This window comes from Kryptolebias marmoratus, linkage group LG6 (genome assembly GCF_001649575.2).
Source record: "Kryptolebias marmoratus isolate JLee-2015 linkage group LG6, ASM164957v2, whole genome shotgun sequence".
Taxonomy (NCBI): domain Eukaryota; kingdom Metazoa; phylum Chordata; class Actinopteri; order Cyprinodontiformes; family Rivulidae; genus Kryptolebias; species Kryptolebias marmoratus.
Window position 1 is genome coordinate 7,828,266 of NC_051435.1, and position 14,819 is coordinate 7,843,084.

The following is a 14,819-nucleotide window of genomic DNA, read 5'->3' on the forward strand; positions in this document are numbered from 1 at the left end:
ATTATATTTGTTCCTTAAAATATTTGATGATTATTTTAAAAATCTCCACAATTGGAAAGTCAACAAAAAAAAAGGCAGGAATGCTTCCTAATTGTCTCAAAATGGCTCCTTTGCACACTGTGTAGTAATTATCATAAACAACACAAGTCAAAACACAGTGAACAGAAAGTGAAAAATGTTGTTTCTAAAAGCACAGTTTGTTTTTTGCTTGTTTCATTTGTTTTGAATTTTGTTTTGCCGGATGATGGTAAATTCTGTCATTCCTCAATGTGCACTGCTGGCATAAAACCAAAACTAAAGTATGTTGTTGATCTTTAGAGGGTGTCAGATTAAAATAAAAGCATCTAAATTTAAAAAAAAAAAATCCTATCAATGCAGCATGTAACCTTGGGAGTCAGTAACCTTCTCCATTTCCTTTCACCACTTAGAGAATAAAAGCTATGTGTATACTGCCATGTTTATAGAGTTGGCATATTATTCTATTTTAATATGTGTCTAATAAAAAAGGAATGACGTTCCCCAGGACTTTGCCCAACACACTTATTTGTGTTGTCATCTTTGTAGTTGATTTATTTTTAGGCTCCAGCTTACCCTTGTGGTGTAAGCAGCCTCCGCGTCGTCCTCCAGCACTCTGGACAAGCCAAAGTCTGACACTTTGCACACCAGATTGCTGTTGACCAGGATGTTACGAGCTGCCAGGTCCCGGTGAACATAACCCATGTCTGACAGATACTTCATGCCCGAGGCAATGCCACGTAACATGCCAACCAGCTGGATTCCTGTAAACTGGGCATCGTGTTTCTAAAAGTAAGAATGACAGAAAGACAGAATAATCATGCACTGTGAATGTCGTATTTTCAAAATATATTATAAATACCACAGAAGGAGTCTGACCTTTCAGCTTATTTGCATAAAATGAACCCTTTCTTCATTAGCATCCAAAGCATTTTCATTAACCTTTAAAAACACCTCTGACATTCTGTACTTCATTTCAACTGTGAAGTCCCAAGACCGGCCAGAAAGTGTTGCATGAAAACAGGAATGAAACAAGTGCAGAGCCAAACTTTTAATTTGTCTGTGATCCACCTTAAAGTATGCTCCTAATGAAGTTATTTTTATTTTATATACAGTTTAAAATGTTGACACAAACAACACATCTACAATTAAAAACCTTTTTTGAACATGTATAAAGAATATACATCATCATGTTCTTTAATCGTTAAAAATTGCTTTTTGTTGAATTTAATTGCTAAAAAGATCAATTTGGATTTTGATACGAACGTTTTTGCATAAGATCCATCATCCTTTAATGAACCTTTTTGCTTTTTCTTTCTTAGCATTTTCACAATGTATACACCGGATTTACTGTGTACCTTTCTTGTTATTTTTTTTGTAACTTGTTGTTGGTAAAATTGTACAAAGGATGAGAGAAGTAAATGCATTATATGACAAAGAACCCAAAGAAGAATGTTAAGTAAAACAAGATTTTCCTTCTTTGTGTCTGTTTTCAGTCTGTGGTCATCAGTTGGTTTCCACTTGCAATGAGTTGCCCTGTTCTTGTCAAACACCATGTGGCACTTTGGGAGTAAGATGAGTTTGCATGAGTGTGTTTTTCTTTGAAAACCAATCAGACCCACCTCTCCTCCCATTTCATCTGCAGCCTTTATTGGAAAGACCACCTGGTTTAGTCACTTCAAAGCTCTGGCAGATTCAGGATGCTGACATAAGCTATGATGCATAGTGCATAAAGCATGAATGTGCGTGTATGTGTACGTGTGACACAATTTCAGTGACGAAGAACAGGCCTCCGGGAAAACGTGGGGAAATAACAGCTATAACCACTTTGGGTATGTCTGGATCCAGCACAGGCATATGTGGAAAAATGGATAAAACAGGCATCACTGCACATGCTTCCATACTAGTTATGTTGGCTGTTGTACTTTAGATAATTTTAGCGAGTGGGTCGATTCCTGTTAAAGCAACAAAGGCAGAAGCCAAATTTACTCCGAACTGCATGATCAGTGTTCAGCTGTACAAACATAATCAAACACTGACAAAAAGAAAAGAGACAATGTTCATTTTATCAAGCAAGTATATCAGTATATGTTTTTATGCTGCTGTACACAGACATTTTGACACTACAGTATTTAAATTAAAAAGTCATAGCAGAACCTACGAGGCTCTGTATTCAGATCTAAGTCAACAGGACCTGCATGCAGGCCACCACCAGTTAGGGGACGTAATTATAGCAACAACTTGACTGGTCAGAGAACAGAAAAAAAAGCCTCTTTCTCTGTTCTTTCTCAACAACTTTTTATCCCATCAGCTTAAATTACAGCTGGTGTGTTGCCATCATTCTGATGAGTGGTGGTTTCCTTTTTGAGCACCACTGAAAAAAAAAAGCCCCATCATAAATCCAAAGCACAGGTCAAAAATTTTGCCATAGATCAAAATCAATTTTCTACAGTACAGTTCCAGACTTCAAGCAAGGCTAAAACACAGCCTTCCATGTGCTTCTGTTGTGTACAGACTGCATAATATGTAAAAGGTGGTGACAGCAAGCTCAGCACATTTATTATTTATTATTTACTGAATCTAAATCTGTTAAGCAATATCTTGTTTAAAGCACAAAGACTTAACATCTGCTAAAATGCATTCCTAAAGTAAAACATAGCGTTTTGACAAGTTATATTTTTATTTAAAATCACAACTGTTTTTAAGCTCTTAAGCAACTTCAATTATCTTTAGTTCATAAATTTTTGCTTTTTACACCTGCTTTTGTTGAGTGTTAAAGAAGTAGCAAGAACTGAAGATCAACATTTAATGAAGTGTGTTTGAAGCATTATAACTTATTTTACAATGGTGTATGTGTTTATGTAATTACTTACTCTTAAGAAACTATCAAGGGACCCATTCTCCATGTACTCTGTGACGATCATGACAGGCTTACCTGAAAAGATAACATGTGGGTTAATGGTGATATTTTTCACAAAAACAAAAGTTCCCAGATGATTCTGAGTTCAGATTTATTCTTGGAAATAAAGAAAAGCCATGTTTTGCCAAGAGTGAGTGTGGTGCTTTCATTAAGAGCAGACAAACACATTTTTGATTGGAACAGGGCTCTGTCTTTTATTTTTTGTCTTTTACCTCACACACACAAACACACACACACACAAACACTGAGCTGATCCTTGCCATAGTTTTATAGTTTTAGCAGGCCACCTGTCAAAATGTGACATCTTTATTTCTGTAGACAATTTGACTGTAAATCCACGCTGTCTGTATCATCTGTGCTTGATCAGACAATGGCCAACAATTGGGTTTATTGCAGGAAATGGAAGGGGGGAAAGAAAGACCACTTTAAATCACTCATTGTTGAATGAGGAGAATCAGAGTCTTGTTTGTGTCCCAGATGGCTTCGGCCTCTATGCTTCACTCTTGACTTCACACCGGCCATGTGCTTCTTCTCCATTTTCAAACTGATTAATGTGCCCTCCTTTTTCCTCTCCCCTGCCCCCTTTTATTTCTGACCTACCTTTACTTTGTTACCTCATCCCTCACTCTCCTCTCTAGCCTTCTTGTGTGTAATAATCAGAGAACCTCTTCCACATCTGTTCAGATGAAGACCATAGCCTTTTGTTAAGTTATTGTATCTTCTTGTTACTTATTTATTGACATATCTTGGAAAAGATAATGGAGTTACTTGTTAAAACTAATAGATCTATAATAAGTTTATATAAATCACAAAAATATATACATTATATACCATATAGGTGTGTAGAAGTCAACTCCACTCTTTTAAATAAACAAATTACAGCATGAATGATAAAAAACTGGAGCAAACTTCCAGTTAAATTAAGATTAATTTAAATTCTATTCAATTTAAGTCAACTAACCTAGATCCAATGATAATCATTCCTTTATTTTCTCCACTAAAAATGTTTTTATTTTTATACAGACTTTGTACCTTTAAGCCTGTATGACTATTTAACTTAAAATAAAATGTCCTCCCAAAAAGCGGCAGGACTTTCACGTCTAATTACAAAAAAACATGTCATCATTCAAATAAAGATCCCGTTAAACAGCCTCCGCCTACACCCACTCCCTAAAAGGCGGTGATGGATTGTTCCTTTTACCAGCAAACGGCTTTTATATTTGTAGACAGGAACACACACACACACACTGTCCTCCTGCCTGTCCTCCGCCCTCTTCCCTTCTCTCTTTCTCTTGATTCTCAACTTTGGCAGTAAAGAGAGAGACCCCCAAGCCTCTTTGTTCTGTCAGCCTAAGTGTGAGTCCATGTGTGCAAATGCAGATGCGTGTATGGGTTTAACAGAGAAATACGCATGTGTGTGTGTAAATGTGTGTGCATTTTCTCCTACAAATATGCTGCCCGTGGATCAGCCAAAAGCAGCAGCAAGGTAAATGGGGTGTGAAAGTCTCAGGATTATTAAGAATTAACAGGAGCAGCTTAATAAATCACCCTTCAGCAGTGTGTGTGCGTGTGCATGTAAGTGTGTGTCTATGTGGGGAAGCATATCAAATGGACCCTCTAAAACTATGTCCTGCTCCAACTTATGCACATGTGTTCAGGGCATCCCTCCAAATGTCATGTACGCGTGCAAATGTACCCACAGAGCAAAGTGCTGGGCTTCCCCTGTCAGTCACAGTGAAACAAATCATGATTCTGTTTATGAAGCACTTTTCAGAGGCTGGATATGAGCTGAACGAGATGGGGGACAGCACACAAAATCTCAGCTCTTTTCAGGATTTTGGAGGTAAATTAAGAAAAATTACTAAAATGAAAACATTTATGTAGGTCCTATGTTTATCACTAAATGATTAGTCCTGAATTCTGGTTTATGTATTGAAAACTCTAAACAGAAAGTTTATAGTAAAAGAAGATTTAAAAGCAAAGAAGAAAATTAAAAGAGATAAATTATTTGCCTGGAAGTGCTATTTTTAGCAAAGAGTTAAGAAAGTGAGTTCAAGCTATAATTCATGGGACCAATTAATTCACTGAGTTTCAGCAAGTGAATAAAAAGCGAAGAAAATAAAAAGGAGATCAAACTATGGGAATAAAAATCAAGGAAACTATAGTGAGGAGAGTTTCTTCAGGTGTTTTATTCTGGTCTTTGGAATAATCATAATGGCTGAACTGCTTAACAAGGCAAGTGCCGCAGGGAGATAGAGGCCAGGCCTGTTTCTCAGCAACAAAGTTCAGACTCATTATTTCCTTCTTTCTTCAGCCATTCCCATTTAAAGAGGCCTTCTGTGTGCTAATGATAGTCTTATAAAGAGGCCCAGAGGGGTGCAAGTCAGAGATATGGACTTATGGATTTATACTTGCTTAGGATACAGACTTTGATCAGACCACATTGATCGGCAGAGATTTATACCATAGCAGCTCAATAAAACGTGTCGCTTTTTCACAGAGGTGTTGGACATTTTACAGCCATTTGTCAAAGACAATTGCAAATCCGTAATCAGTAAAAATGCGCCGCTGTAGAGGTTTCATTTTCATGAAAGTCATTTTCCTTCTTTGTAACTCCACATTGCAAATACACTTACTGCGTGTTACTACCCCCTCCAGCCTGATGATGTTAGGATGATCAAACTGCCCCATGATTGATGCCTCTGCAAGGAAGTCCCGCCTCTGTTTGTCTGTGTACCCTCCTTTAAGAGTTTTGATTGCTACGCAGATCTCCTTCTTGCTGGGCAGCTTCAGCCGACCGCTGCAGACCTCTCCAAATTCACCTAAAAACAAAAAAACAAAAGCAGAAACAAAATAGTTCATGTGTCCAGTTGCTTGTAAATATCACAAAAAAGGAGCTCTAAGGGCAGCTTTGTTTGATTAAAAGAATCAAATTGTTGACCACTGTTTACATTATATGTGACAACTTTAACTTTTTATATATATATATTATGTCACTTATGTGAGCTGTTGTGTGGCTAATGCATCCAAATTTTATTGGTTAAGAATCAAATATCCTCATGCCACATCATACACCATTAATCAGATAAGCACATTGAGACAAGCAGAAAAATCTCTCATATTGAATTTTACAAACCTAATTTCAATATCTAGTTGCTCCTTTTCAACCAATTACAGTTAGTTTGAACTCAGAGTACCTCCTGTAGCCAGCTACTCATGAATCTGCTAGCTAACTAGGTAACTTCTGTCTTAATCAGACAAGCTGTATGCATTTTACAATACCAAACCTTAGTTGCCAATTTCAGTTATTAATCTATTTTAATCAGTATGAATTTTAATCATGAATTTGTTGACTTTAGAAAAATAATTTTATTTTAAGCCTTGTATCTGAATTCCACAGATAAATGTACAGACAGCATTGTCAGTTTTTTAGTTTATTTATCACGTCAAGAGTTGATAAGATTTTTTTTCTTTTTATATAATCATGACTGTGTTTAGTTCCCTCGGTGTACTGATAATGTCTGTAGGGATCTGTGTATGCATTTAAAATAAACTGTTTGCTTTTTAGATAGTCTTGCCTCTTCGGGGGCAGCCTTTGTGTCGGACCTCTGGTTGGACTTTAGAAGATGAGTGGAGTGTATATCTGTGTTCTTGTGACATATCTGGACATGTGCATTAAACAATAAGGCCTTCGCACACTGAGCATGTGCAAGGTGATGTCAGCGCTAAGATGTGCAGAACTCTTTCTCTATCTTGTTCAATATTTTCCATACTTAGCTCTGGATCAGAGAGCATAGGTCAAACCTTGGACATGAAGCAATGATGTCTGGAAGAGCTTAAGCCAGAATAATTACAACCTGTCTAAATACTGAAAGCATGCCTGTGTTTTTCCTGCTCTGCTCTGTTCCTCCGGCCCTCAGCAGCAGACAAGCGAGTCGAGCAGAGCCACCTTCTTTGTGTGGTCAGTCTGAGAAAGAAGACCTTACTCTAATAAGGCTTGATTAGGGATGCACTTTCTGTTTCTGTTATAAGAATATAGGACTACTGCTTCAGTTTTAAAGGTTGGCCCATGTAAGAAGAGAGCAGTGTGTGTTTTCTAGCTTTTAACACACAATCACAAATTGGCAATAAGAACAAAGTTAGCATGTTTGATAAAGACAGATGGAGCCCGAAGCAGAATCGGAGAAAGAGTATGCGTTTAACATATTGTATGGAGTCCTTATGTGGTTTCACAAAAATAATACAGTTGGGTGGTATGTTGCTTAAAGCTGAATGACCACAATGTTTAAATTGTGGCTTAAGCTGAAATGTTCACTTCTGGTGCTTAGCTCACATTTTTTTTGTAATAAAAAAGGTCAAAGTCATCCCAAGGCACATTTTCTTATGATTCTTTTGCTTACAACAAATGTGAATTCAACACAAGTTGTTGTTTTTTCAATGAAATGTGAATAATTCTTGATATTTTTTTTATTTGAAACACAATTGCCAGCACATGTATTTCCAGAGCTCTGCAATGATTATTAAGTTTTCTCCAAAGCCTCGGAAAATGAGAAACACTCTCTGTAATATAGTCCCATGTAGTCAGGTAATTCTCTCAGGCCATCCTGACAGTTTTACAATGTGAGGGGCTGGCGGGACTCTGGAGACCAGTCTGCTGTTATGTGCTTTAGACTCAATCTATTCAGACTGAACTCAACATGAATCATAATGCATTACCCTCCAGTCTGCACTCCTGCTCTTGTTATTGGGATTACAAAACCAGAGGAAAAGAAGAAAATAAAAAAAGGAAAAAACTTGTTTATTTTCAGACTTATAACTTAAGGTAAAAGTAACAAAACCAGAGTAACAGATGAGGGTGAAAGAAACTTAATGAAAGACAAAAGGAGGCATGAAGCAGTTAAAGATTTTGTCTTTTTACTTTCTTTTCACTTTTATCAGAGGTAGCAAAGAGAAGAGATGTCAAGGTGAGGGATTAAATGTTTTTTTCATTCCTGACTGTGCAGTATACGACACACAGATAACTTAGTCTGTTGCTTTCAAAATCTTAATATGTAGGCACTCTGTTTGCACTATGCGACATCTTTACCATTTAAATATTGTGGGAAATATGAATAAAGTAAATGCACTAACTGTAATAAAGGAGTAAGAAAAAACAATCATATTTTAGGATTTCAGGTGTAATTGAAACATGATTTCTACACTGGAAGACTTCCTTAATTACCTAAAGAAACTGGGGATCTGCAAACTAATTATCCTATTGTCAAGAAGAAAATCCAAATTTGGTAATTACAATGAAGCTATGTTTTTAACAAGATAATTATAAATTCCATGCTATTTATATTAATAAAGCCATGTCAAAAATAATATACATTATCTTCATTCTTGCACGGATATTGAGTCAAACTTTTTCTTTGCTCTGTCTTACCTGCTCCCACGACTTTATCGATAGCAATGCAGGAAGCGTCCAGCTCCTTGGCGAACTCATGAACAGCCTGGCTTGGGTCCTCATAAGTGTGGGGGTCCACGTAAGTCCTGATACCCGGCAGACGCACTGCAGCAGCGTAAGAAAGATACACCAGTTAAAAGAGAAAGTCTAAAAGCTCTGTAAGGATAACATAATCCACTTTAAATGTGAACATACACCTTGTTTAGTGTCTCACTAAGACGAGTGAATCAAATTTATTTTTAGGTACAGTTTAGAATGGAAGGTCAGTTCATGTTAAATCATTTTATTCTACAATTTACAAATTGAGCTATTATCAAAAATGGCATGTGAAATTATATAAAATATGATTGCATTAAAATAAATAATAAAAAGTAAACCCCAAACACAAATATTTTCATCTATTTATTTACATTTTTGCTCTACAGACATTTTAGATTTGTCTTGGTTCAGAAGCTTAAATTACTTTGTTTTTGTTTCAAAGTTTGAGTCAGTCCTTTGACTGGTAAAGTTGTTTTTTAGTAGTCCAATTCTGATCAAATTTATGCTCTGTGAGTAAATAAATAAATAAATAAAAACTAACTAAACTAGTAAAATCTACAGTTTTTGAGCTTGAAATACAGTCAGAACTTGTCACTTTATGAAACTCACAATAGCTCTTAAAAAGGAGTAGAAAACCTTTTTTCTACATGGCTTTTCTTTTTCTTTTTTTTTTAATTATTATTGATTTCTAATATGGCCCAAAATTTAAAAGTAAAAACAAAAAAACCTGAACCTTAAAGTTGTTTGATTTTAAAGAATCACTATCATTCAGGAAATCTGGAGATACACTGAAAAAGATTTGCCTTTTAAAATAAAACACACATTTAACTGTAAGATATTTACCTATTTATTCCAGCTGAATTAAATGCAAGTTGAATAAAACAGGTTTAAGGAAAATATAGCAAAATATACTTACAGTGTCCATTGCCAAAGTGAAGTCTTTTCTCATCAGGATGTTTGGATTTGCTGCGGCAACAAAACCTGCCAATTTAAGACAAAAAAATAAAAAGTCAAAACTAGTGCCACAGTTTTCACTAAGAATTCACCCACAGGCTCAGCCTAGGGGCTGGTAGGAGCCATGTATGTGTCTCTGTGTGAAATCCAAGCTTTTATAAGCCCAAAGAGGATCACTAAGTCCTGTAATGTCCCATGTATTTACAGTATACCCTGTCTGAACGCTATAGACTGCCAACTTATCCCACAGACCTGCTTGCAAAAACCACATATCTGCCCACCAACACACAACCTACTAATATAAAGTCTAAATATGAGAGAGAAGAAATGAAAAGTTTCTGAATGAAAATTAATAACTTGAAATGTTAGCAGCTAAAAAAGTAATTAAAAAAATGTACAATGAACAATCAGTTTGACTGAAGGCAGAGTGTAAATGGATCGGTTTGATTGGAGGAGACAGCGCTTAAGCTGAGAATTCAGGCGAATGGTTTGGAACAAACCTGCCAATCAGGATGTAGAGCAGTACAGTGAGCAGAATGATGGCCACGGCAGAGGAAATGGCAATTAACACAACCTGGCTGCTCTCACTGGAGATGGAAAAGGCTGCTGAAAGACAGACAGTAACAGCCATGTTAACTTTGACCAATTACTTTCCAATCACTCCAACACATACAGTATATAAAACCTTTGTCAGATCTGTTATGAACAACTGATAGGTTTTTCAGATAACTTTTTAAAGTGGGAAGTACAGCACATTTTCTCTTTTAATACTGTTGAATTTGACATGATCACTGTTGTCACTACAGTTTCTGTCTGAAAGTAAATAAGTTTGAAAAGTCGACTCCAAGTTGAAACTAAATGTAAATGACATATTTTCAGATAGAAACTATCTTAAATTGAAAGAAATGACCTTACTGGTACAATCTATTGACACTGATGTAAAATGATTTGATTTGAAAGCTCTTTTCTCTTACTCGGTATGTCTTTAAGAAGCATGACTAAACAGGTCATGAGCATGTTACTCCATTCAGTTCTTATGGGCTTTGAAAACAAATCTCACTACAGAAAAAAACTGGCTGAATTTATCATTGAGAATATTTTATCATAATGTCCAAATTTAAAAAAAAACATGTACAGTAGCATTGTCTTCTGAAAGCTGCTTGGCCTCTGAAGACTTTTAAGCAAAAGTCAATATTAAATTAGACTGGCTTCATAACCTCCCATTTGTTATAAAGGATACATAGTCATAGTCAAGTCTGTGCTAAACTTACAGTCGGGGCTGGTTTCAAACTGAAAGCTGGGGCTGCTGGCTCCATATCCAGCAGCTGTTCGAGCTCTGATCTGAAGCAGGTAGGCTGTGTTGGGCTTCAGACCATTCAGGGTTACATTACAACCCCGAGCACGAAGGATGGTGTAGCTCGTCTCCTGCTCTTCCTGGAGTAAGACAATAGAACAGGGAAAAAAACGAGGGATTGAATGTTTCCTGTAGTCTTAGTTTGCACTGTCAACAAGAACATTATGTATTTATAGAACATGTAATGCTGTATATAGCAGCTGCATGCCTATTCTTACACACATGCATATGAGCAGTCATCCCAAATAGTTAGACAGCTTCCTTACAGATTTGATGAATTACGCCTTTTATATTTTAGGGCTTTTCTCCTACTGATCTCTGCTGATAAAACAGGTAGATTTACACACCACATCTGCATTCAGCACATTGTTTCCAGATGTGCAAAGTATGAAAAAAAAAAAAACAGAAAAGAAAGAGAACAAAAGGTGAATGAAAGGAGTATATAAATATCAAAATATTTACAGTTTCCTTAGGGACCAAGGTCTCCTAGGGACTAAGAAACCTGTTGTGACCATATGAAAATAAAACAATAGTAACAACCTAATCAGTTACAACACAAAACCTTGTCCTACTTGAGCAAAAGGAAACAATGCACTAACTGTATATCTTTCATAGCCTCATTGAACTACTCAGAATAAAAAAAAACAATAAAATAAATATTAAAATAACGACTTATAATAATAGTAGTAATAATAATAATGACTCTGATTGATCCTGTTCTAAAAAAATAAAATAAAAAAAATAAAAAAAGAACAAACAGCACAAGGCTAAAATCTTAAATCTTACAAAAGAAAAACTAATAAGTATGACTTTAACAATCCTAAAAAATGAATTACTTTTCATAGTGTTGACAAACACATAAAAGTCATTCAAGGCCAAACCATTTCTAAGCTCTGTCAAATGCTCATTTTATAGATCCAGTTATTCACAGATGGTCATTTGAACTGGCAATGCTCATAAACACAGACACACATGCACACGCAGGCTGTGTTAAAGGAAACTCCACGCCAATTAATGGAGTGGAGCTTTTATGGTGCACAAAGCTTCTTAAACATGTATGTGTCAGAGGAGGAAAGTGATACACTGGGCCGGCACTGGAACAAGTTTTCATCACAGCAATAAATCTCATGCAGCTTGTCACTGTCCAGTGGTTGAGACAACATACGATCCCCTGAAAATCACACACAGGTGTGCACACCTACCTTTGTGCAAATGCTGCGTGCATGTCTGTATACATGATAAATATGGGCAATCTACATTATAGACTATGTGTTTCACTAGAACACAAACAGTCTATAATTTTAATAAGGCCTCAGTGCTTCACTCTGCCTTGATAATCTAAACAAAGCTGTAGAAAATTATAGCTTGTATAACATATGAACGCAGTGCTCACAATGTGCACATGCAGCCATGGATGCACAGTAGAAGTTGTGTAAATCCACCATTTCAGCACAAATTCCTTTTGTCTAAGAAATCGTAAGACTAAATAAACAGCTTTGACAAAAAAAAATATATATAGTTTTGAAGTTCTTTTTCAGCTCTTTAGATTAGGATGATAAGACATGCAGTAAATCTGCAAAGTGTATTCCCATAAATTCTATTTTCTCAAAGTGCCCTTGTAAATGCCTTTTTGGCTGCAGCGCACCCTTTTGCCAGTTAAAGTGACAGAAAAATCATAGCAATCATATATACTTCCCAAAGATGAAACACCTCTGTTCTTCTGGGAAGCTTTGTGGTTGAGAATTCCCAAGAATATCACCAAACTTTTGTGACTATTCCCATATAGACGATAGGAAACGGACAACCCTAGGCCCCTAACTCTTAAGACATCCGAGCCTCTAGTTTCATGACTTTGAGACATGGAAATAAAGTCTGGACTGGTGGGAGCAATTTTAGAAATTAAAATGTCACAAAGCCATGCTTGATCAATGGCTAGAAGGGTGCTGCCTTAAAATGCAGTTGCAAGAGTTCCTAATCACACATCTGTCTGCTCTGAGCTGGGAATGCAAATAGGTCAAACAGGTTGACTTTGAAAAGTATCCTGTGAAAACATTTTATTTTTCATCCTTTTACACAAAACACTTTTTAACAACACAACTATTGTTAAAATTGTTAGAACTGCTCTAGTTGTACACCTACTAGTGTGTATGTGTCTAGTGATCTTATGAAAATGTCACAGATGTGAAAGTTTTCAAAATGAAAGGTCATCTTAAAAGCTTATCATAGTGATATTAAACGATATAACTATGTTCCGTCTGATTAAACCTTGATATACCCTTTTAATGAAAACTCTTTCTTTTAATAACTGTTTATTTAAAGCATCCAGACTATATGCATACACGATTACAGACATGTGTGTCTCTAAAAGCCTCTGTCTTTCCCATAACTGCATCATAGTGTGTTCTTGGAGTTGAGCATTTGTGATCAAACTATATTTCTCTTTGAGCCGTGATCCTTGGCATGTTAAGAGCTGTTAGTGTTCCTTTGCCAGCCTCACAAAGAAGCCTCTGCACTTCATTGAATGGGGTGGAGTGTGTGTGTGTGTGTGTGGGTGGGGGTGAGGGGGGGGGGTCTCCCTCTCCCTAGTCGTTTCAGTTTAGCCTTCTGCAAAAGAGGTCATTTGAAAATTCTTGGGCCAAGACCAAGCTCCAAAAGAAATGCCCATAAGTTTGTCTTGTTTTGTTCTTTTATTGTACATCTACATTTTATGTCATTTTTATAATTATTAGGCGCTGAGAGAGCATGTGCAACAATTTCAGCTGACTAATAGACCTGCAGCGAGCTCTGACCCCTATATCACTCATTAACTTTTTTCTCAGCAATGCTTTGGCATCTACAGGGAAGACAGCAAAACATAGAACAGAATTTACAAAGAAAACAGCTTCTGGCAGTCTACTAATCAAGAAATTAGGGGCCGCTGTTGGCATTCAAGCAATATGATTGGGGGCACGCTCATATTCACACATATGCACATGAAGAGACACGGAATCAGCCAGAGTGATTAAACTTGCATCCACAGCTAATTACACCATCAAATGTCAACCTTAGTACAGCACCGGTGCTGAAAGCCAGTGTAATTCATTCTGCACTAATTTCTCTCACAGTGGAATGAGGGACCCCACAGGTGCATTTACTGTCTGCCATAAAACTTGTCTCCATTAAGGAGCTTACTGCAGAGGAGATCAGCATGAGGGATACAAGCGAAGATAGTAAAGAGGAAAATAAAGAGGAAAAATTTAAAAAAGGATGGGAAATAGTGGGTGTAGAAGAATGGAAACAGAATGACAATCAAGAAGAAAAAAAGAGAGAAAGAACAATTGTAAGGAAAGAAAAAAGGATTTTGGTTCCCAATTAGTCATCATTTCATATTAGTTTTTAGCAATACTACTACTGCAAAAGTTCATTGTACACTCAAGCAGAGGTGCAGATAGATATATGGAAAACTGTCCGATATAAGTGAAGGTTCTAGTATATCTGTATTGCTTATTCACAAAAGCCTTTGCCAGAATGATGAATTCAAACAGCTGTCTTGAACAAAGCCATCACAGTTGAGAAATAATTTCCTGTCTGAAGCTGCCCCATTTGCTCTGTTGTCTGCTTCACTTTCATTTATGTCTCTCTTTTTATTTCGTGGCTCTGCTTGTCACAAAGAAAAACATGCATATAGTCCTCAATCTGTTTAATCATATTGTGTTGGTTATGTCTTGTTAATGCCTGATGTGTGATATACTTAGAAACTGCCATTTCTAAATAAGTCCCATTCATTTAAATTGAAACTGACTTTAAAAAGGCAATAAATGACTAAAAGAAAGTAGCCAAACCTTCTTAAAATTAGGAGTGGATAGTCTAAGTATTTAGGTTACAACATCATGAAAGCATGCTTAAAAAGTGCTAAAATGAAGTACAGATACATAAAAAAGTCTACTTAAACATAAATGCTTGTGTAGATTTTCAGTCTTCCAGGACATGTAAAATTGAAAAACAAAGCAACACAAGAGAGATGTTTTGGTCATATATACATGTATATATATATATATATATATATATATATATATATATATATATAAATTCCCTTCTCACCCTCCGCGGGT

At 36.3% G+C, this 14,819-nt stretch overlaps 1 protein-coding gene across 6 annotated transcripts in view; it reads right to left on the reverse strand.

Annotated features, from left to right (window-relative positions):
• Nucleotides 1–14,819, reverse strand: part of epha3 (eph receptor A3) — a 90,626-nt gene that overhangs the window by 13,336 nt on the left and 62,471 nt on the right. For 4 of the 6 annotated variants that reach the window (XM_017423855.3, XM_017423860.3, XM_017423859.3 and 1 more), the window contains 7 exons: nt 10,646–10,808; nt 9,875–9,980; nt 9,337–9,401; nt 8,361–8,486; nt 5,572–5,757; nt 2,889–2,950; nt 592–801 (listed from right to left, as the gene is read on the reverse strand). In XM_017423855.3, coding sequence (XP_017279344.1) covers nt 592–801; nt 2,889–2,950; nt 5,572–5,757; nt 8,361–8,486; nt 9,337–9,401; nt 9,875–9,980; nt 10,646–10,808 — 918 coding nt within the window. The remainder of the gene's footprint in view (nt 1–591; nt 802–2,888; nt 2,951–5,571; nt 5,758–8,360; nt 8,487–9,336; nt 9,402–9,874; nt 9,981–10,645; nt 10,809–14,819) is intronic. The other 2 variants (XM_017423856.3, XM_017423858.3) reach the window with 1 other exon arrangement.